Genomic DNA, 24,429 nt, shown 5'->3' on the forward strand with positions numbered 1-24,429 from the left:
AATCTCCTGGATAGGAATACTGGTCTATTGTTGGTGACCTTCCCTGCAAGAAGAACTGCAATTGGCACTCTTGATCAATGAAATACTCATTATCTTTACGATGCAGCCATTGCCTACAGTAATGAATTATACCATTTTATAGCCTAGCCCATGGGAGAACCTTTATAGATGACCACTTGACTCTCTAAAAATAGATACCAAGTGTCCCTCAACTCAAAACTTTACTACGTTAAAAGAAGTCATAATGTTTAATAAGTATAATGAAAGTCATAGATCCTCAAAAACAGTGTTTATAGTTAGAGTGTCTTTGATGACGTCTGCTCAATCAATGTTGACCTTAGGCTAAACAACAATAGTTAGTAAGAGAACCTCTATGTGGTCACTCCATGCTAAAAATAGCAACCAAATCTCTCTGAAATTACGATCTACTGTCTGCAAAAGGGAAGAACACATTGGATAATATTGCCTAATACTGGTGCCACTAAAAAAAAAAAAAAAAGCACCTAACACACTCTGTAAAGTTGTTGGCATTAGGAAGGGCATTCAACTGTAGAAACCAGGCCAAATCAGACTGGAACCTGGTGCTACTTTCTAGCATGCCAGCTCTGGTCAAACCATCCAACCCAAGCCAGCATGGAAAATGGATATTAAATGATAATGAAGATGATGACGACGACGGTGGCGGTGGCAGTGGTGGTGATGACGGCAACGATGACGATATACAAAAAGACACTGGTCAAGAATGGATTATCTGTGATTGTTGACCTGTAGAATCAGAGTTGATTTGAGGCTAAGCAGGTAACAAAAACAATAAGAGCAACTACCTGATGGCACTTACAGCTTACTGGATTTAGCTGTTGAGAGTTAAGTGGCCAAAGTTACAATACAACTCTATTTTGCAGTATATCAGTCTCCTTGTCTTGCTCACTTGGGAAAATTTATAAACAGTTTTAAAGAATAGATATGCCTATCATATCTATGAACAGAGGATCTATATGATTGTAAACATCAATTGAGAACAATGCTAATAACTCCACTCTGTTCTTACTCTGACAACTATGGTTTTGAAGCACCTGTATTCCCTGCTAGTTAGGTCATCTAGGTAATAAGAAGCCATCAATTACTTCTATGGAGCCTTCTCAGCATTTGAAAGACTTTGTTTCATCAGTGCTCTTACTGCTTAGTACTTCTGTACAATTGTATTATATGAAGATTTTTTTTCCTCTGTCAGCCTACTTGTGATCCCATACTACTCCTTTTGGATCGATAGTTTATATTCAATATACCATATGAAATTCTTACATCTTTTATCTTTTACTGGTTTCAGTCATTAGACTGTGGCCATGCTTGGGGCACCACCTTGAAAAATTTTTAGTTGAATGAATTGATCTCAGTACATTTTTTTTCAAAGCCTGGTACTTATTCTGTCCCTCTTTTTTGCCAAACTACTAAGTTATGGGTGCATAAACAAACCAACACTGGTTGTCAAGCAGTAATGGAGAATGCACGCACACACACACACACACACACACACACACACACACACGATGGGTTTCTTTTAGTTTCTGTCAACCAAATCCACACACAAAGCTTTTGTCAACCAAAGGTTATAGTAGAAGACACTTGCCCCAAATGTCATGCAGTGGGAATGAACCTTGAACCATGGGAAGCAAGCTTCTTACCACACAGCCACGTGCCTATTCATTCTCTATATATTAGGTATGGCCACTTTCCAAATGTCAGTAGAGTTCTGTCTTACTTATAACTAAAACTTTTGTCTTTGCCAAATTTAGTTTGAGGTTTCTTGATTCTAGGCTTTGCTCCCATATTTTGAATTTCTTCTTTAGATCTTTGACTGATTCAGTTATGATACCTAGATGATTGGCATCTAGGTAAATAGGAGAGAACTGATAATGGAGTTTTGATGGAACCACCTGTATGCTAAATTTCTTGCTGAGGACATTATCAATCCACACCTTGCTGATAGCATCTCTGTATGTGGATCACATGAAGTTCTTATGCTGACGTCCTAGATGTAGGATGGTTGAAGGGGATACAGTTTTGCACTGCCTGCACATGGGTATGAGTTCAAATCTGCTCCTAGCAGTTCTAGGTAGAACATTAATTATATTATATCTTACATTGTCCCTGTTCACCTAGTTATCAGAAATAGGTACCAGAGGGCAGTGAGCTGGCAGAAGTGTTAGCACGCCAGGCGAAATGCTTAGCAGTATTTCGTCTGCTGTTACTTTCTGAGTTCAAATTCCGCCAAGGTTGACTTTGCCTTTCATCCTTTCAGGGTCGATAAATTAAGTACCAGTTATGCACTGGGGTCGATGTAATCGACTTAATCCCTTTGTCTGTCCTTGTTTGTCCCTTCTATGTTTAGCCCCTTGTGGGCAATAAAGAAATAAGAAATAGGTACCAGATCATCTTAGAATTTTAACAGCGAGAGCCTTATCATGTTATCTAGAGAGAGATTTATCTCTCGTGATAAATGAGGTTATCCTGGATTTAGGAGGTACTTTTTTTTATACCAATATAATTGTTAATGTGTTTACTTTGTAAATGAGGTATGTTTCATTCTCACTAGAGAAACTTTTCATAATTTTCTCTTTTATCAATTGATGTGTGTGTGTGCATTTCTGTGTATATTTATATGTGTATCTGTATGAGTGAGTATGTTTGTTTCTGTATATTTCTGGCTATATTAGATATATACTATTTACATTCACACTTGGTTTGTTTCATTTCAGCTTCAAGAGAGTCTGGCATTGTGTATCAAATTAAGAAGGTGAGATTCATTTGGGCTTTAGTTATTACTACTGTTGTTTATGCTAGATCAGTCTTGATAAAACAGACATGTAATCAAAAATACAATTGTGACCATCCTGCCTTTTTGTATAATGAAGACTACATTATCCAATGTATTCATCAACTTTTTAAAAGTTTGTGGAGTATGGTTAAAGATAATTTGGTTGCTATTTCTAGCAGCAAAGATTGTTTTCAATCTGCATAGAAGCTCTGTCATTGGCTATGTTCTATAGCTATATTATTACTGTTATCTTTAACTTCAGATTATCAATACTGTTGCAGTTATATAGCCTCAGATCATGATTATCCTGTATTTTTATATATCCAGTGCTGAATTTGGCAATGTTTCTATTCTTTTTCAAGACAAGAGAGTGGAAATCATCAAGATTTAGCTGTAATATAGCTGGTTGAGTGCCCATGTAAATATTTATTTGCTGTTTTTATATTTTACTCAAACTATCACAACAGCATAAAGATATCAGTTTGATAGGGATGTAATGGTAAAAAACTGTGGTTTTCAATCAGGGTTCATATGGTCTTTGCAGGGTCCATATTAAATTTTGTTGTTAAAATTTATGTGCAATAATTTGTTTATACTTCTACAATGCTGAAGATAGTTTAACAATGTTTTTATAGAATTCCTTAGGATATTTAATTCTAAAAATGTAATAGGATTTTTTAAACATTCAATGGTTATGAGGGTTCAACCTTGTAAAATAGGAATGAAAGGGGTTCAGAGATGAAAAGTGGTTGAAAACCACTGAAAGTAACTATATAACAACTAAAACATTTTTGTTTGAAATTCTGAGGGATTATCCTTATACATGGTGTGTTTCCAAATACTGAAGAAGGCCAGAGGGTACAACAGCTGAAACATTGTGACTTCAACAATCAATCAAAATGGGGACCGACCTGACTATACCAGTGTATAGTCATGGTTTCTCATTTTGTCACATGCCCAGCAAAACTGGTGCTTATTATATTGACCTTGAAAGGATGAACGGCAAAGTTGACCTTGGCAGTATTTGAGCTTAGACTGTAAAGAGCTGGAATAAATATTGCAAAGCATTTTGTCTGATGTGCTAATGATTCTGCTCGATTGCCACTGTTTATACCAGTGTATAATAAAAATAAATGAAAAATGGATTTATTAGTATTTAAAACAATAGAACTATTGAAATAGACAAAGTCATCAGAAATTACTTCTGGAATTAATTAGAAGTGAGAGAGAAAAAAAAAATTTTACTGGCTCAATTATCTCTCCCTATCCTGTGCGTATATGTGAGTATGTGTGTGTGTGTATGTATGTGCATGTGTGTGTATGTGTGTGTGTGTGTGTACCATAGATAGAATATTAGATTATTGTCTGAGAAACAACAGGGGTTTCCTACTCGTACTTGTTAAAGTTATTTTCAAATATTCTCCTTCAGTTTTGAACCTCTATAACAAGTTGATTGTGCACATCTTTGCATTTCTTAAATGCATCCTTATTCTATTTCAGCTGTTATAAACTATAGCATAGGCCACTTCACATTTCGCAGCTTAATATCTTATAGCTCTGTAATGTGGTTGGCATTAGGAAGGTGATCCAGTAGAAACCATGCCAAAGCTGACACTGGAACTCAGTGTAACTCTGGATCTTGTCAAGCTTTCCAACCCATGCCAGAATGGAAAGCAGACATTAAATGATGATGCTGATGATGATCTCTCCCTCCTCTCTCTCTCTCTCTCACATGGCTGTTGAGGTGTTTTTCAATGGAACATAACACTACAGCTCTGAAGTATAATATGTTATTATAATAATGTTGCAAACATTATTATGCCTCAGCGAAAAAGAAGAAAGTATGATTTAAATTCGCTTTGTGTATATATTCGTGTGTGGTGCGTGCTGATATATATAAAACTGTGTGTATGGTTTTTCTAGAATTAAAATTAAGTGGATACACACAGTGGGGAGTGAGTCTGACTTTTGGTAAGTATAGTAACAACTTTGGACATATTTCGGTCTTACTAGACCTCCTCAGCAAATTATAGCCTAACACATAAATACCAGGTCTTAGACTGACTGAGAGGATATAGCTTTTATATTAGGATTAATCAGTGTCATTTAAAATAATGATATTGGAAAATTTACCAAGAATGCCTTATGCATGAAGAATACATAATTAGGTGCAGACTAATATACTTAATGTAGTGACTCATGGTGTACTCTAATTCTAATCTCAACTCTAACCCTAATCCTACTCAAACACAATCTAGTACAAATTATAGGATATCTGTGCAAATATACTTGAATTTGGAAGACTGAACATCCAGAAAAAAGAGAGATGAAGTGTCTAATAATCTAATTTTCAAGTCTTATAGAAAATGAAAAAAGAAAAAAGAAAAAAGGAAAAGAGGGCACTGGGGAGAGTATTTTCTTGATGTACTAAAAGTTTGGCTTTTATCTCTTTCTTCCAGGTGGAAAGATTGTCTGAGACTGTGTGAAGCTCTTGGCACCAAAAATAATTGGGAGGTTGTAGCAGAAGCAGCTCTAAGAAACCTTGAAATTGATGAAGGTACTGTACTTTTTTGGTCATCCCTATTTCTTTCCGTTTATTACTTAGTTTGTTGTCTGTTGTTGTTAGCGATGGCCAGGGACATCACAGTGGAAAAGATGGGTTACAGTGTGTCTGGCTGTGGCTGATCAGTCTGATGCGTGCTTTGATGGCCCTGCTGCAGGTCAGGAACTGATGGTCTGCTGGGGCTGAAAGCAAAGAGTTGGCTCTGGACTTGTGCTGTTCATGTTTGCTTTCTGTCTTTGCAATCCTGTTATGTTCATGGCAGGTGGCGCCTCTGTTGGTGCAGCTTTGATAGTCAGGCCGGTCTTTTCCCTAACATGCCTTTCCAGGCCTAAATTCTATATATTAACACATTTTAGCTTAACTTTCTTCTTTAATATGACTTCATATGTTTCAAGAACATACAGATAAAAGCATAGTGTAACAGTAAGCTAATAATGCTCAAACTGCTAGAAACAGCAATCAAGTCTCTTTCATATCACATCCTATCATTTTAAAAAGGTAGGACTCCACTACCTCATGGCCACACATGTTTTTCGTGGCAAACTGAAAATGAACAACATTGTATAATGCTGATGCTCATTTACAAGGGTACACACGCACACACACACACACACACACGTGCACCTCCACCACAGTACCTTGAGAGTATGTCCTGACACATCTTCACCACCATCTCTCTGCATCACCTTCCCTCCCTTTATTTCTCTTAGTCTGTTTCTACATAATTATTCTCCCTATATTTTTACTTTAGTTCTTTACACTGTTTTAACCATTACAGCTAAAGGCTATGTGTGAGCACTATCAACAGAGTTGAATATTCTGTCTTTTGTGTCATCTCTGTGTCTTCTTTTTTTTCCCATTTTTATAGCATGTGTGTCATCTCTGATGTATCAGTCTATGAATTGATGGAGGCTGCTCTATTTGGACTGTGTGTAACATTTTCATAAGATGGCTGCTTGAGGATACTAGACAGAAACTTATTTGGATTCTTTTTAAAAATTTTGGGGAAAACCTTTGGTCAAATTTCATAAACTTTTTGGGAGGCAATTGTAGAATTGCTGGTTATTAAATGTCTGTGTAGTAGCAAATGACTGTTGCTATGCTGGGGCACCATATTGAAGGGCTTAGTTGAACAAATCAACTCCAGTACTTATTTTTTTAAGCCTGGTACTTATTCTAACAGTCTCTTTTGCTGAGTCACTAAGTTGCAGGGACATAAACCAGCACTGGTTGTCGAACAGTGCGGACACACACTCACACATATATATATGATAGGCTTCCATACAGTTTCCCTCTACCAAATTCACTCACAAGGCATTGGATGGCCTAGGTGCTGCATAGTGGAACTGAACTCAAAACCACGTGGTTGCAAAGTCAGTTACTTAAGCTGGAAACTTTTTTAATATTTATTACGAACTGTTTATTGCCATGTCAAACGTGTACAACTGAACCGTTGCCATTTACATTTGTTAATACTAATCCATTGTCGTAGCAGACCTTTATAATAACCCAACCAGTGTTACATCAAGTCTTATGATTAAATCAACCAATGTCATGTTGTATGTCTGTTATAACCAAACTTGGCCAATATGATTGTCTTTAATGAGAGACAAATACAATAACCAAAAACTGTACTATTAATTGAACATGCATCAATGGCCTAGCGGATAAAAATGTTAATGCTATTAGTTTAGGAATAGAGTTACTTGTTTGAATTCAGACTGGTACACAGGAATAAAACACTTGATGACAGGTCAAACCCTAAGGTAAATATTTATTTCTTTATTGCCCACAGAGGGCTAAACATAGAGGGGAAAAACAAGGATAGACAAAGGTATTAAGTCGATTACATCGACCACAGTGCATAACTGATACTTATTTAATTGACTCCGAAAGGATGAAAGGCAAAGTTAACCTCGACAGAACTCCCTAATGCAAATATTAAACATAATATTTATATCTATATTTTCAGATGATTGACCTCTAGAGATGGAGTTAATAGCTTAAATTATATTATGTATGTAAATGCATGAATAAACGGTAAATTTTTAAGCACTCTCTGAGTGGTTGGCGTTAGGAAGGGCATCCAGCTGTAGAAACTCTGCCAAATCAGACTGGAGCCTGGTGTTGCCATCCGGTTTCACCAGTCCTCAGTCAAATCGTCCAACCCATGCTAGCATGGAAAGCAGACGTTAAACGATGATGATGATAGGATGTCAGTCTATCATCTAATATAATAAATGTGAATATCAGTGTGTCACACTTTTCAAACTTTGCTCCTAAAGGGCGTAGCCTAACGTATCATACTATTTTGGAATCAGGCTGACTCCATGAGTAAATTTAAATCATTCTGAGCTGAATCCAGACCCACAGTCCTGAAATTTTGGATTCTGAAGTTTTCATTACTGTAATTGTTTTCGGTAATTTATTTACGTAACCTTTTGTGACGAATTTTTTTGTTCGATAACGATTTTTAAAACCTGGAAATAAATTTTGGGAATAATCAAAATTAATTGTGAAATCCAGCAATAATTTTTGGTGATTTTTTTTTTATGTGATTTTTTTTTTATGTGATTTTTTTTTGGTGATTTTTTTTGCAACAAACATGATCATCATTGGGATATGACTCTGGAGGAAGCAAATGCAACAAATTCTCCAAAACAAGTCAGAGATCTGTTTGCAGATCTTCCTATTCAGGGTCAGTAGATTAAAAGCTAGTATGTAATATTCCTAGATAATCTGGTACCTATTTCAGACAGTTGGTTGACCTAAGGTAGTGCCCCAAAGCAAAACACAATATATGTAGTGGATTTGACCTCACATCATATCAGATAAATCAAATAGTCAAATGCCTTGTGCACTCAACCCTCACTTGTGAATATGGGATGATGGTAGAGCATTATCATGAGGGGGTGCTAGAAGATATACACTATAGAAGTAATTATATGGTGAGGCTCAAGCAGTCTATAAAAATTCCATATTGCAGGCCTTTTCAAGCCATGCTATCATGGTAAAAAGATGTTAAATTGTTGGTGCTGATGTTTGTGGTATTGATGGTGGTGGTATTGATAAGAGTGATAGAGATGGTATTGGCAGTGTTGCTAAGGATGTTGATTATGACAATGTTGTTGAGGAATGTGCAGTGGAGAAAGAGGACAATCAAAAGGAACTCTCTTATGTAGAAGTTATGAAAGTCAAATTAAGCCATGAGTAAGAAGAGCAAAAAGAATTTAAATGCTTGTAATTGTGCTGTTAGATGAATGAAATGGTTAAGAGTTAAAAGCTGACCAGTTCTCACATCCAATATCATCTGTCTATTGAAGCTATTGCGATCTATCGACAAATCAAATGCCCTGCTATGGTGAGGGATCTGAAGGAAATTGGGGTAAGAATTTTGCTACTTCAATCGTTGCTTAATGTCAAATGTCATATTGATTTGTTATATTATATTGAATGCTACCTAACATGATTATCAAAGAATCTGTATGTGAAAGCATGTCGAACGTTTGCAACATATTAATAATGTATTTATGATGCTAAACCTTACAGATCATATTATGTAGAAAGGAATAAGACAAATAGGCAATATGCTGTATGGCAGATATATCCTAAATTGAAGGTGATGATGAAAGTGCACTTAACTATATTTAGTCTTGATTAGAATTTGTCAGAACTATGCCTATAAACATTCAATATGAGCAATGAGGGGAAACTTTGCATGGTTGTTAACCTGTTCAAAATATATCAAATCTCCCTCAAACCACATCCTATCATCTTTTGAAAAATAGAAGAATACACTGGATAATGTAGGATTAGATACATTATGTCAAGAAAGAAAAAAAAAAGAACGATAGGATGATTATAGCTGAAGTACTTTTGATTAATAGTTTGCTAAATAGGGTTGGCCTGGTGATAAATAACACTGCCAACAGAAACAGTTACTATATGTTAAGAGCTTGTTTATTGACAGCTCAGAGTTACATGTAGAAAGTCATGGGATGACATACAATTTTACTTGAAATCAATTATAAATTGTTGCCTTAACACAGGCTGATTCTCCTGACATGCCACTTTGAACACGCATAGTTGGAAGGGACCTTGATGCAGCTGGCTTCCCATCTCAACTGGAGCCAGAAGGTCTTGACTGAGAGAATGGTAAGTGTGAGGACAGAATAACCCTCTTCCCATTTGAGAGAGGCAGATTCCTAGTCTGGGACATGATGTGCAGTGACACATCCTCCAGCTCCAACCTTGCTGTGTTGGCTGCAAACCTGACATCATCACCTGTAATGCAGAAGAGAGAAAAATCAATAAATATAGGGGCCTCACTAGCCACTATCAGTTTATATCAGTCGCCGTCAAGACCCTGAGTGTTCTTGGATCCCACAATACTGATTTCCTCTGCAAAACTGAGATAACAGTGGCCCATCTGAGAAATTAGCCCCACGAGGTGGAATGGCTGCTGCAGTGAGTGTCACTGGCCATTCTCTGTGGCAACATCATCACAATCATGTCTGTGGGGTGTGACTGAGCACATCCTTTCTCTGGGGTGTGTGGCCCATTGTCCCCTCTCCCCCCATCTGCTGCTTAACCCCTTTTGTTCTTTTCTTTTTTTCTTTTTCACTTTCTTTGTTTCTTTGTATTTAGATGTTATAATTTGAAATGTAATCAGTTGACTTAAAATAAAAATTTGTCGTATAGGTTAGAAAAAAAAAATGCATTATTATTATTCTGCACCAGCAAGACTAAATATTTTTGTAAACATATTTCTATGGTATATCAAATAGTCTTTAACTTACTAACCTATTTTCTATATTGACAAAGGTCTTTTTTGGGGAAGGAAAATAACATGTTCATACTTTTCCACAAATAGTCAGTGTGGTGTTATACTAAGATATGTCATAGCAGGTATGATCTTCAACCTGTATTGATACAGTAGTATCTTATAGATATATAAGATAAGAATCAGTAACAACTGAATGCATAAGTATGGGAACAGTGTACCACTTTCTCTTTAGTATTAAAGCAATTAAAAGTTGAAGGATGTCTCTTGCAAAATATTTTACACATAGAAAGCACAGCAAAATGACAAACAGTTCTTTACAGAAAGGTGGAAAATCATGTGCTTGTTGACCTATTAGATCTCTTATTAGCTATGTGTACCTTTCACTCTATATTCGGTAAATCACTCTATATTCGGCAATCTGATCTGTTGGAATACTACTTAGCTGGTAATTGTACAGAAAAGTTTCTGATGAGGAACCAGAGCTATGTACTGATGTTGAACCAATGAGAGAAGCCTCTATGTTCTTGCTTGACCTTGATAGAAGTAGTTGTCAAATCCACCTCAAATCACTCACTCTACTGTTGTTTGTAGAGAAGATAATGCAATCCTAGATACACAATTACTGCATGAAAAAATCCTCAGAAAGACAAGAAAATCAAGGACAAAATACCGTTGATCATATGTCTGCTTGATCAAGGTTGATCTGGAGCTAAACAACAGCAACATCAACTACTCTGATGAATTGCTGTACCAGACAGAACTTTATAATACAGATTTCATATAAGTGCATAAATGATTTTAATGTTTAAGAAATATTAGGATTAGAAAAGACTGCAATTGGAAAATAAAACTCCCCAAAATATTGACATCCACTGTAGCATTTAGATATAAATGTTTAAACATGTATTGAAGCATTATTTATGTATTTATTTAATCATAGAAAACTGAGGAATGGAATCTATTAATTGGTTATGTTGCCATGATTCTGAAAGAGTTCAATTTGGCACAAGAATCGTTCCTGTCATCCTCTCAACCAAAAGAAGCTTTAGAGGTAAAATCCTTTCCCTAAATCGATGTTTCTATGAGAATTTCTGTGCTTTTTTATTCCTAATTCCTAACATTCTGGACTTTACTCTTGCTTTTTTTTCAGAATTTAATATTCCTTTCTACTCTAAGCACAAGGCCTGAAATTTTGGGAGAAGAGGCCAGTCAATTAGATTAACCCCAGTATGCAACTGGTACTTAATTTATTGACCACGAAAGGATGAAAGGCAGAGTTGACCTTAGCAGAGAACTTAATATTAAAACAATATTTAATGGTTTCTTCTTTGGAGTGGATTTACTTAGTCTGTTTGGAGGTTGATATTTTGATAAAGTATCTGGTTAATGGTCAACAATGTTGATATTTCAAGACTGCATCACTTTAACTTAAGATTTTTAACAACAGAAATTGTGGGAGTGTCTAGCACTATTGTATGTAGAAAATTTGGATTTCTGATTATTTATTACAACAACAATGATTGAGATTAATGTTGTTCAAAAAAAGCAAGACAATGTTAACACATTGATCTAGTTGCAGCTGTTGCTGCTATTTTTATGTGGTAATCAGAAAGAGAGAGAGAGTGAGAGAGAGCGAGAGAGTGAGAGAGAGCAAGAGAGTGAGAGAGAGGAAGGGAGGGAGGGAGGGAGAGAGAGGGAGAGAGAGAGGGAGAGGGGAGAGAGAGAGAGAGAGTAGTGGACATGAGAGAGAGAGAGAGAGAGAGAGAGAGTAGTGGACATGAGAGAGAGAGAGAGAGAGAGTAGTGGACATGAGAGAGAGAGAGAGAGAGAGAGAGTAGTGGACATGAGAGAGAGAGAGAGAGAGAGAGTAGTGGACATGATCTTTTCAGGTCTGTCCAGGCTATCAGTTGGAACTTCCATAAGTTGATGTCTAAGGGAAAAAAATGTAGGCAAGTTAGAATTCTACATGGTTGCATTTCTGGAGAGGAAAGATTGGATTACATGTTTGATGTTGGGGTAGGAGGGGTTCAAAGAAAGGAGAGAGATGTAGGATGGCTATAAGCCATTGTAATAGAAATATTAAGGATAGAATGAAGAAACTGTCGGTGAACTTTTGATTAAAGTATGTTGGTGATTGAATCTTTGGAGATCAGTCAAATGGCCTTCTTTTAGATGCAGTTTAGATGTTTAGGTATAAATCATTATCACTATCTCATTGATGTGGACAGTATTCTAACATGGATCTTTATCTACAGGGCTTAGAAAAGCTGCAGAACTGCTGCAATAAGTATGTAAGTCTGAGAGGGAAATATGTTTTATAAAATCATAATTAACTGATCCTCCTGTATTTTATTTTACCCAAAGCCAGGAACTTTTCAGTACCCTCTCGTAGATAAATGTAACCTGTTTAACAGAGGGGATACTGCAAAAGGTTCATATGGCTTTAAAGATCACTGACTAATTAACAAAGCAATAAATGAAGACTGCAGAAAGAAAAAGAAGGGTCTGAGCGTTGTATAATAAATTGGCTACAAGAAAACTTTTGACAGTATTATCCACTTGTGGAATCACTAGTCATGAGTAGAGTTGCACCTGTAATAAAGAGATAGATGAAACATGTCATGAGGAAATGACATGAAGTTACAGACCACCGAATGAATTATAAAAAACTAAACCTTGCTTCATTAGAAGAGGAATCTATCAAAGGGACTCACTCTTTTCACTCTTTTTCTCTTATCACTTCTTCCTTTACTTTGTCATGTTCAACAGAATTGGACTTGGATACAAATGCTATGGCAAGATAATCAACCACCTTTTGTATATGAAGTTGTATGCTGCAAACAATAAACAATGAGAAACACTACTGCAGATAGTACACAGACTCACCAAAGGAATCAGCTTGAGATTTGGCTTAGTAAACTGTGCCCAGGTGACCTTGAAGAAAGGAAAATTATTTAAGAACATTAATATCATATTTGATAAGGAAACTGAGATAAAAGAATCAGATCACAAAACATAGAAATACTTCGGAATCAATACACTAGGTTAAAAAAAGTGAAAGATCATAGACTTTTGCAATTCCATGTTATAGAGTGGGTTTGTCAGAGTGATGGAAAGATTGTGAAAAACAAAGGTGACAATCGTTCCTATAATAATTGATGCACTTGGCACAACATCCAAACTGCTATCAAAGGTGAAGGATATTGGAATTGAGGCATGTATTAACAGCATGCAGAAATGTATCATCTATATGCTGCAAGAATCCTAAGAAAGATTCTTGACATTTGTGAAGTCTTGTTGTCACCAAACCTCATGGTAACATCCCTGCTAATTAAATTAGCATGTAATAGCTTTTGAATAATAATTGTTTCAGAAATTTAGTGGGAGGGAAATTGCTGATTAAACAGATCCCAATACTTGATTGATACTTTATTTTATCAAATTCAGATGGATGTAAAAGCTGACCTTGGTTGGATTTGAAATCAGAGCCTGAAGGTCCACAACTATAAGCATTTTTTTATATGTCAAAAACCTTACAGTGATGTCAAAATGAAAAACAATATCTATATGATAGTATATATTTTTTCTTGTGACCTCTTCATCATCATTGACAAATGTAATATACATCACTACATGTTATCTTAGAATTATTTTTGCTTTAGCCAATAACTTATTTATGTAAATTTAAGTAAATTATAAAAGTCATCAATCCTGTTTCTTCATAGATGCGAAAAGATCTTTTACAATGGGATAGTGCTCTCCAGCTTGCTAAAGTTTTAGATCCGGAAAGTATTCCATTCATTTCTTTGGAGTCAGCTGAAGAATTGGAACTCACTGGGAAATACATGGAAGCCCTTAACCATTATGAACAAGGTATTACCAATCAGAAAGAAGATGAACACAATAAAACCTGTGCTGGAGGTACAGCCCGCATGGCCATTAGAACTGGCGATATCAGGCGGTAAGTATTGAGAAATTTGGATCCTTTGCTGAGAGAAGAGGAGTGATGTGTGTGTGTGTGTGGGGGGGGGGGGGAGTCAGAAGAAACCTTGAAAAGTGGGTCAGAGTATATTTTGTTTATAAAGTTAGGTAAAGTAAAGGTAACTTGGAAAAATATTTAGGTATAAATCACAAATACAAAGATTAGCATATTCTAGTGAAAGAAAGAGTTGAAATTTTATGTACAATAAATGGCTGACATAAGTTGGTGGGTGGCAAATAATATTAGATATGGTTTTGTGTGTGTTCCTTTTGTAGTTTCTGAACAAAATGATAACATACGCATACATAGACTATGTATGTATGTGTAATCTGTTAACTTGGGGAAAGAGAAAAAAAACCAAGAAAGCAGGTGAAGGGAAAATTATTAAAAGAAAAAAAAGAAGGTAAAAGAAAACTAAAGATAAAAACAAAGGACTAACACATAAGAAATAAATTGTTCAATATTTAATGGTTTCATTTTCAGTATGATGATTTTTAAAACAAATTAAAAACAGCAGCATAATATATAATAAATGGTACATTGAAATTTTTAAAAATGTTTTTCAAACAAAAATATCTATTTCATAAAATTCCAGTTTTGTATTCTATAAAGCAACTGATGTAGAAAAAAAAAATTGATTTCCATTGAGAAAAAGCTGAGAAGCAAGTAAAAAGAAAAAAAATAGTTATTCTGGAAACTGTTTCAGTTTCATAGGTTCCAAACACCAGCATGATATAGAAATTAAAAAAATAACTACACGAAAAACAACAAAAAAGAAATGATGTTTTACTAAATGCTTCTTAATTCTTTATTGCTTTTAAAATTGATAGAAACATGAATGTAATGTATTGTATTCAGCATCCACATTTAATGACCGCTTTGCCATCCTTGCATGGATCAGACAGAATTTATTGAGGCCTATTTTTCTACAGCTGAATGCTCTTCCTGTCACTAACCTTTGCTTGTTTCCAGGCAAGGAGATATTTCCCCTTGCCCAGGCATATTTTTCACAGAAAACTGGAAATGCACAGACTGCTCATTCACAACCATCACATGATGTCAAGATAAGGGTGCACACACACACACACACACACACACACACACACACACACGCGCACACACGCATTCACGCACGCATGCACACACACACACACACACACACACACACACACAGGGCTTCTTTGAGTTTCTGTCTACTATATCCACACGCAAGGCTTGGTTAGTCCAGATCAATAGCAAAAGATACTTGCTGAAGATACCTCACAGTAGGACTGAACCCAAGACTGCGTGATTGGGAAGCAAGCTTCCTATGTACATTACCATGTCTGCTCTTGTATCTGGCGTGTGTGTGTATGTATGTATGTATGTCTATAAATACACATGTGCACAAACACACACGCATGCATGCACGCATGCACACACATAGAGGGTGTGGTGAATAAATTGTCAGCCAAATCACGCAAAATGAAAATAACACTGACATCTCATTTTAACAGATATATTTACCAAAATTACAGAAAACTATCTTGAAATACTAAAGAGTAAATTTATTCAATAAAATTGCCATTGACATCAACCACAGCCTCCAGATGACTTCAGAATCTCCTGCAACTCTTCTGGATGGTCTCCTTGTTTAAGTTGGTGAATGCTGCCATAATCCTTGCCTTCAGTTCATCTTTGGTGTTACAAGGAATTTTGTTGATCTCTCACTCAATTGCACACCACAGATAATAATCAAGGGGTTGCAGTCTGGGGAGTTAGGTGGCCAGATGTTAGGGGTAGTGTGGTTGTAGAAATTGTCTGACAGCCACAACTAGGTTCTCTGGCTTGTGTGGCATAGTGCAGTGTCCTGTTTCCAGACATAGGGTGTCCTAGAAGCCACCCTCTTGATCTAGGGCAGCATTACCTCCTCCATGCACTTGATGTAGGCCTCCTTGTTGATTCTGAAGTTGTGTGGGAGGATGAATGGAGGCATAATGTTGCCATCATTAGTGATCACTCCAGACACCATGATGTTGACTGGATGTTTGATTTTTATCACTGTTGGTACATGTCCTCAGATTGTACATGTCCTTAGATTGTACATGTCCTCAGATTGTACATGTCCTCAGATTGTACATGTCCTCAGATTGTACATGTCCTCAGATTGTACATGTCCTCAGATTGACATCCAAACACTCTGAAACGTTTCTACTGAAGCTTCTGGTGCAAATGCCAAGCAGTACAGCTTGTCGTTTCCAAATTTCTGGCAGAGTGAATTGCGTCATGGTGCTGTTTTTCTCACAGACAGTGCCCAACTGACCTTACTATACTATGTAGTTGGTAAAATTAAAAGCAAACAATGCACATGCATGAAACTAAAGATATAAAATGGCGCCAATTTACCCATCATAGAAACTATGTATTGTTTCATCGTATAAAAGGGGGTTAATATGATTTTGTACAGAAATCTTGTTTTCAATATCTAAATTTCCTCTTATCCCCACCGCAATTTCTTAATTTGTAACTTCTTTGGAAATTTTTTTGTTATCTACATAGAAAAATAGAGATTATGAATCTGGGGAAATATATATATATATATATATATACATACACACACACACACACACACATATATATATGCACATTTTTTATAGTTTAATTTTTCTTAAAGAAACACTCAATGCCCCTTCTTCGACCTCACTCACCCATCACCTATCAGCTTTCAAAAAGCTAAAATCTCCCAATCTTTCACTTTTGACTGATGTTTCCCATTTGCATAGAATTACACTGAGATAGTAAACTTAAAAAATACCAGACCACCACCAGAAAATCCGACATGCTAGAAACAACAGGTAAATGACATTATTTCTGAAGAAACTTCCCTGTTTTCCAAAAAGCTTTGGGAGTTTGTAGCTTTTTGGAAAGTGGTGAGGTGATGGGTAAAATTCTTAAAAATTCATACTCTCTGTTTTTTCTCCATGTATTACCAATAATAAAAATTTGAAAAAAGTAAAAAAATGAATTTAGTGTGGAGAAGGAGAAAATCAAAATATTGAGAACGTATTTTGTGGATGAAATTGTAATCTCCTGTATCGCAAACATAGGAATCGGAAGAAATTTAGGAAAGAATGAAGCAGGTGGGGGACGGAAATGTCACTTTGGACATGTTAGAAAGAAGAGATAAAGGACAGGATTTCTGAGAAAAGATCAGGTTTTTAAATATGCTCATCATAAACACAAATTACACAATAGAATAACATCATTTCAATTGGATTTGAACTGTAAATTTGTGCATGCACATTGCAAGAAATAACATAATTCGTGCAGAAGTTTTACCTAGAGTGTGTGTATGTGTGTCAAAGGAAGTTATTTTATGGCATTCTTTCATTTGAAGAAGCAAAGTTGTCAACTCAACATATATGGAATCATATGATTGTTAATTTCCATAAAATTGTTTTAATTTCTGTATGCTTTGAAGAGAGCAGAAATTGAAAGAGAGGATAAAGTGAAAAGGCGACATTTGCTTTGAAGTGAGAGGAGAAAGTAAAAGAGAGGAGAAAGTGTAAGATATATGTGTATATGAAATGGACGTGTGTGTGTGTGTGTGTGTGTGTGTATGTGTGTGTGTGTGTGTGTGTGTGTGTGTGTGTGAGAGATGGAGAGAGTGTGTGTGTGTGGCTGTATTTCCTCACAAGATATAGAAAAACGGATGTCTTTTAATGCAATTTTTTTGGTTGTGGCTTATTTTAATACAATATTTATGTGTACATTTTCATAAATGTTTGTCTGAGTAGAATTTTATGAATACGTGAAACATTAGAAGCAAATCGAAATATTGTCCGAATATGACCTGAAAATTGTGTGACCCAACATAGTTGCCGAGGTTATTTTAGTTGTAAAAAAGAGTTAAGTCAAAAACATAGTTTATTTGGTAGGTAGATAATAAGCACCTTTCTTTATTATAATACAGATGTGACTAATTCGGATAAACATTACTTTCATTATTCACACATCGTCACTCTCGTAATGCAACACTTTGTAATCTTGGTTGAAATTGAAAGTGTGAAACTATTTTCATTTTCTAATGAAACGCGGTCATTGCAGAGGAGTGTTTTTGAAATAACTATAGCTGGTTATTGAGATAACGTAGAAAATATGTAAATGAAAATGAAGTTTATTTGACATGTGTAATTGATTTTATTGTTCTAGTCTTAACATCAGTTGGTAAGAATAGAAGTCATTTGACAACATCTTTTCGTTTATAATTAGCTATCCTGTTGCAGGTTCAATCCGTAGAATATTGAAATGATACCCATCTTATCCATTTCACAGAATAAGACTATACCAGAGAGCATGATAAGAGGGATGAGCCTGTAAAACAAGTTTAAGGTTGTTATCTTGAACATGAATGAGAATATGATTTTAGTGGGGATCACCAACCATAAGGATGGCTACTTCATTAGACGTGGGCTCATTAAAACAGCGTAAAATGTTCTTTACTATAGTTTACTATGGAGGTAAGGAACACATAAACACACTCATAGAATTGATAATATTGAAAACAGCAAAATGTATACATATGAAGTTCAAGCATTTTTTTCCAGATATATTTGAGAGTGAGTGTTGTTAAATCAGCCAAAAACTTCATGTTGGTAGCACTTCGAAGTGAATACAGTTGTTCGTTTAAAGTCCAGGCTGCAACTAAACTTTCAATATTGGTGTGTTTCACTGTTGGGTGGAAGAAAGTTACATACATAAACTTATTCATAAACTTATACACATACACACACACACACACACACATTAATGCACACCTGAAGCCTATCTCTGTCCCTGTGTGTGTTGGTTATCACAAAAATGTATGTATACTGACAGATACATACACCGTGATACACATATACTTGTCAGTCATTGGCCTGACGTATGTAATGAACGCACGAACACACTCATATAGAAAATGTGACATCATTGTTGTTGTGGTGGTGATATAAAATGTTTACAATAGGTAACTAAAAGAAAAATGCAATGTTAAATTTTTGTAATGCAAATATGTGAATGAAAATATAGTTTATTTGGTAGCCAAAAGCCTATTGAATCTTTTGATACCCCATTCTTCAAAATTGGTATTTCAGTTTTGGAATGCATAAGGAACATACACACACATACAAATTCTCTTTTATATATATAAGATATATATATATATATATATATATATATATATATATATATGATGAGCTTCTCTTAGTTTCCATCTACCAGGTCCACTCATCCACTCACAAGGATTTGGTTGGTTGGTCTGAGGTTGTAGTAGAAGACACTTGCCCAAAGTGCCATGCTGTGAGACTGAACCCTAAACCATGTGGTTGGGAAGCAAGCTTCTTACTACACAGCTATGCCTTCTTTCTTTCTTTCTTTCTTTCTCCCCCCTCTCTCTCTCTATATATATATATCTTTTAGCCATGAAAGAGTTAAACACTCAGACTCTTAAGAAATTATTTAAGTTTACAGATGTGTGCAGTTCTTGGTAATGCTCTGTCTTCATACATACATAAATTTGAGTAATAAAAAAGAAAAAAGAGAGAGAGAAATATTAAAAATGGGATAATCATCTGGAAAACTTGTCTATTCAATAACTTGTCTATTGAAAATATTTTCAAGAATTATTGTTTTTATATAGCTTGGCTCTAAGCTTTGTCTCGATGGAAATGAAATATCTTTTTTCTACATTAGCTATTCTATAGGAAATCAAATGGAGTTTTATAAAAACTAAATTTCTGTATGAAAAATACTCAAATAAAATTTCATGTACCGCTTATGTTTTTCATTCTTCAAAATCATCAAACTGAAAATGAAATTGCTATAAATTGCAACATTGAATCCTGATGTGTTTTTGTTTTTCTTTTATGTCTGAGATTTCTTTTCATCTATTTTTTCTGAATAATTATTTTTCCTTGTCATTTACCACATAAAGATACTTCTTTTTTTCTTTGAGTAAGTAAATTGAATAAGCAAGCATACCTCCCTCCCTCCCTCTCTCCATACATATATACATACATAGATAAATATATGTATATATACATACAGATGTATATATCATATACATATATGCACACACACACACACACATATCATATACATACATAAACACATTTGTGTGTATTTTTATATAAATACGTATATGTGTGTAAATACTTGTCTAAGGCATCTGGCTGTAGAAAATCTACCTCAAAGAATTCCATCTGACCAATGCAAGCTTGGAAAATTGGATGTTAAAATAATAATGATGATGGTGTTTTACATGTATAAATATATTTGTATCTGTATGTTTGTATATATGTATTTGTGTGTGTGTGTGTGTGTGTGTTTACAATCATTCACATACTTATGTATGCATATGAACAAGTAAGCATGTTTGCTTTAGAGCAAGAAAGAGATGCTTTTAAAACAGCTAATTTATTTTTTCCCATAGTAAATGAATGCTTTAGATTGCACCCCTGCTACTTCATTGCCTAAAACATGGGTATATGAATTTGTTTAAATTTTTTTTCACATTTTTGTATGTCTATATGACAATCATGTGTATATGTGAGTTTTTACTTATAAATAAATATATTTGCATATATCCTTATATGCATATATATATATATATATATATATATATATATATATAGATATATATATTTAATTAATACAATAATAGGATAAACTCTTATATAAGAATTTATCAAGTAGTTATCGTGAAAGAAATTCATAGGGAAGAATCTATCGTTTTTTCCTTAAATCATATTTATTTATATATATATATATATATATATATATATATATGTAAATGGGCTTATTGTGTATATATACATACATATGTGCATACATATGTGTACATGCATGCATGAATTTGTATGTGTGTGTGTGTGTGTTTGTGTTTACGAACTTGTTTATGTGTGCAAGTATATATACTCATGTACTTACATATACCATGGTATGTTCTAATGCAGTAGTTTTCTACTGGGGTCCATATGGCCCTTGGCAGTCCATATAAGATTTGTTGTTAAAATTTATGTGCAATAAATTGATTACACTTCTACAATATACAACATATTTTACTTTTTTTATGCAATTCCTAATAATATTTCATTATAAAAATGTAGCAGGATTTTTTTTTAATATGTGTTGAATGGCTATGGGGGTCCAGTAGAATAAAATAGGAATCAAAAGGGTCCATAGGCAAAAATGGTTGAGAACCACTGTTCTAATGTGTATACACAGCCCTTTATAACTTCATATTTTGTGTATGTATAAGTATGAACATGTCTAGGCATACATCATCATCATCATCATCATCATCATCATCATCATCATCATCATCGTTTAACGTCCGCTTTCCATGCCAGCATGGGTTGGACGATTTGACTGAGGACTGGTGAAACCAGATGGCTACACCAGGCTCCAATCTGATTTGGCAGAGTTTCTACAGCTGGATGCCCTTCCTAACGCCAACCACTCTGAGAGTGTAGTGGGTGCTTTTATGTGCCACTGGCATGAAGGCCAGTCAGGTGGTACTGGCAATGGCCACGCTCAAAATGGTGTATTTTACGTGCCACCCGCACAAGAGCCAGTCCAGGGGCACTGGCAACGATCTCGCTCGAAAGTCCTTACACATGCCACAGGCACAAGTGCCAGAAAGGCGACGCTGGGCACAGGTGCCATCCTGATTTCGCTTTCGCTTGCCCCAATAAGTCTATGTTTTATATGTTTGTCTTAGTCTATTTGTATTTCTTGTTAGGTATGGGTGACTATATTCTTACATGTGTGTTTATATGGTTTAGTTTCACTATATTTTATTATTTTATTCCATTTTTCTCTTCCAATCCTTTACTTAACAGGAAGATTTTGAAAATTTTGAAACTTTTTAGCTGTCAGTGACTCTACAATTATTAATTTTTGATTGAAGACACCAGAAAAAAAATTCATAAATCCACCTTTCATAAACTGTGAATTCATGATTTTGAAGCTAGTTTGATAAATGCCAAGCATGAAAGTTCTAGCCTGGAGTCACTTATGTAACTTTACAACCAATTAAAAATGTATATGTACTATGTATTATTGAGTTCTATTTCTCCTGTTTGTCGTACAAACCTAGTTATAGTTATACATACATATATGCAAAGACATCTATGTACATACATACATACATACGTACATACATACATACATACATATATATATAAATATATATATATATATATATATATATATATATATATATATATATATATATATATTCTTTTACTCTTTTACTTGTTTCAGTCATTTGACTGTGGCCATGCTGGAGCACCACCTTTAGTCGAACAAATCGACCCCGGGACTTACTCTTTGTAAGCCTAGTACTTATTCTATCGGTCTCTTTTTGCCGAACTGCTAAGTTACGGGGACATAAACACACCAGCATCGGTTGTCAAGCAATGCTAAGGGGACAAACACAGACACACACACACACACACACATATATATATATATACATATATACGACGGGCTTCTTTCAGTTTCCGTCTACCAAATCCACTCACAAGGCTTTGGTCGGCCCAAGGCTATAGTAGAAGACACTTGCCCAAGATGCCACGCAGTGAGACTGAACCCGGAACCATGTGGTTGGTAAGCAAGCTACTTACCACAGAGCCACTCCTGCGCCTATGTGTAAATTATTTTCTAAATTCTGGTGATATGTCATGCAATTTAACTTACACTATATATTTATATATGTGTGTATATATGTTCATATGTGCACACATGTGTATATATGTGTGTGCATACATGTATATACATATGTGTGCATAAGTGTATATACATATATGTGTGCATAAGTGTATATACATATATGTGTGCATATGTGCATATACATGTGTGCATGTGTATATACATGTGTGTGTGTTTATATATATATGTGTGTGTGTGCGTGTCTATACATATGTACATCTGTCTATATAACTACACACACACATGTGGTATATATTCATGTGCCTGTATGAATATATACACACACATATACACATATAAATGTGTATATATCTATCTATGTATATGTGTGTGTGTGTATATATATGTGTGTGTGTGTGTGTGTGTGTGTGTGTGTGTGTGTGTATTAAATAAAGTGAGACAACAAGGCCAAGGCTGTGTGGAAATTTCAGGACATTTATAAAGAGACAGTTAGTCTTACAGCTGTTTCTGGGATATTAGAGATATCCCTTCATCAGAGATGGTGTGTTAGAGTTCAATATGAGGAGTTATTTTGGGAAAGGAAGCAAATAAGGAGTATATAGAGAATTAGGAGAATGAATGTAGAAATAAAAATAAAACTGTATAAAGATGTTATAGTTGCAGTTCCATTATCCAAGGAAAGTGATGTGTAGAAGTGGTAGAAATGCTTCCTGTCTGTGGTATGTAAATTTCAATAAGAGTTCATATTTTGTCATCACAAATTGGTAAGTGTGGAGATGTAGATTCGATGTGCTGTTCAAAGGGGTCTTGTGGTGTGAATGAAAATTTGAGAACATAGTGATAGTATTAAGTGGATAGAGAGAGGAGAAGAGATGTGTATGTTAAAGTGGAGAGGTCAAAAGAAAAGGTGAGAAAAGAAGAAGGAAAGAAAGAGGAAGAGAAAATGAAAACAAGAGAAAATAAAAAAGTGTAAGGAAGTAAAAAAAAGTTAATAACAAATACCATTCTTTCCCCATCTCTAGCCTCTCCTCTGACAGTATTACCCCCCCCCCCTCCATTCCTGAGAATAATCCCCACAATCCATTACCATGTAACTGCCGTCCTGGGACCATCTGCCCTCTACAAACCCATTGTAGAATACCTAATGTAATTTATAAATGCACCATCCTCAAGATGTTACACAATTCTACAACCATATATATAATGGCCAAGTGTTGAGCCTGAGCCTCTAAGACTGGGTTACAATGGCAGTGGAGATGGAGGAACTGGGAGGAGGAGATGACATTCATGGTGTGGGTAAGGTGGGAGAAGGGTGTGGGTAAGGGTGTGGGTAAGGTGGGAGAAGGATGAAAGGCAAAGTCGACCTTGGCAGAATTTGAACTCAGAACGTAATGGCAGACAAAATACCGTTAAGCATTTTGCCCCTGGCGTGCTAAAGTTTCTGCCAGCTCGCCGCCTTTTAATGGGATGGGTCATTCTTGTACATATGGCCACTGTAGTGATCTGTTCACAGATGTTACTGATGCAAGAGAAGCAAGAGTGAGAACAAGTTTTGTTAAATGGCAAAAGGTAGAGGTACTAAGATAAAG

General features: G+C 35.3%; 1 protein-coding gene across 1 annotated transcript in view; it reads left to right on the top strand.

Annotated features, from left to right (window-relative positions):
• Positions 1–24,429, top strand: part of LOC106884413 (WD repeat-containing protein 19) — a 131,529-nt gene that overhangs the window by 62,018 nt on the left and 45,082 nt on the right. The window contains exons 18-22 of the mRNA XM_014935776.3: positions 2,757–2,794; positions 5,275–5,372; positions 8,702–8,763; positions 11,105–11,215; positions 13,890–14,125. Coding sequence (XP_014791262.2) covers positions 2,757–2,794; positions 5,275–5,372; positions 8,702–8,763; positions 11,105–11,215; positions 13,890–14,125 — 545 coding nt within the window. The remainder of the gene's footprint in view (positions 1–2,756; positions 2,795–5,274; positions 5,373–8,701; positions 8,764–11,104; positions 11,216–13,889; positions 14,126–24,429) is intronic.

Source organism: Octopus bimaculoides, chromosome 1 (genome assembly GCF_046866305.1).
Source record: "Octopus bimaculoides isolate indiv1 chromosome 1, ASM4686630v1, whole genome shotgun sequence".
NCBI lineage: Eukaryota > Metazoa > Mollusca > Cephalopoda > Octopoda > Octopodidae > Octopus > Octopus bimaculoides.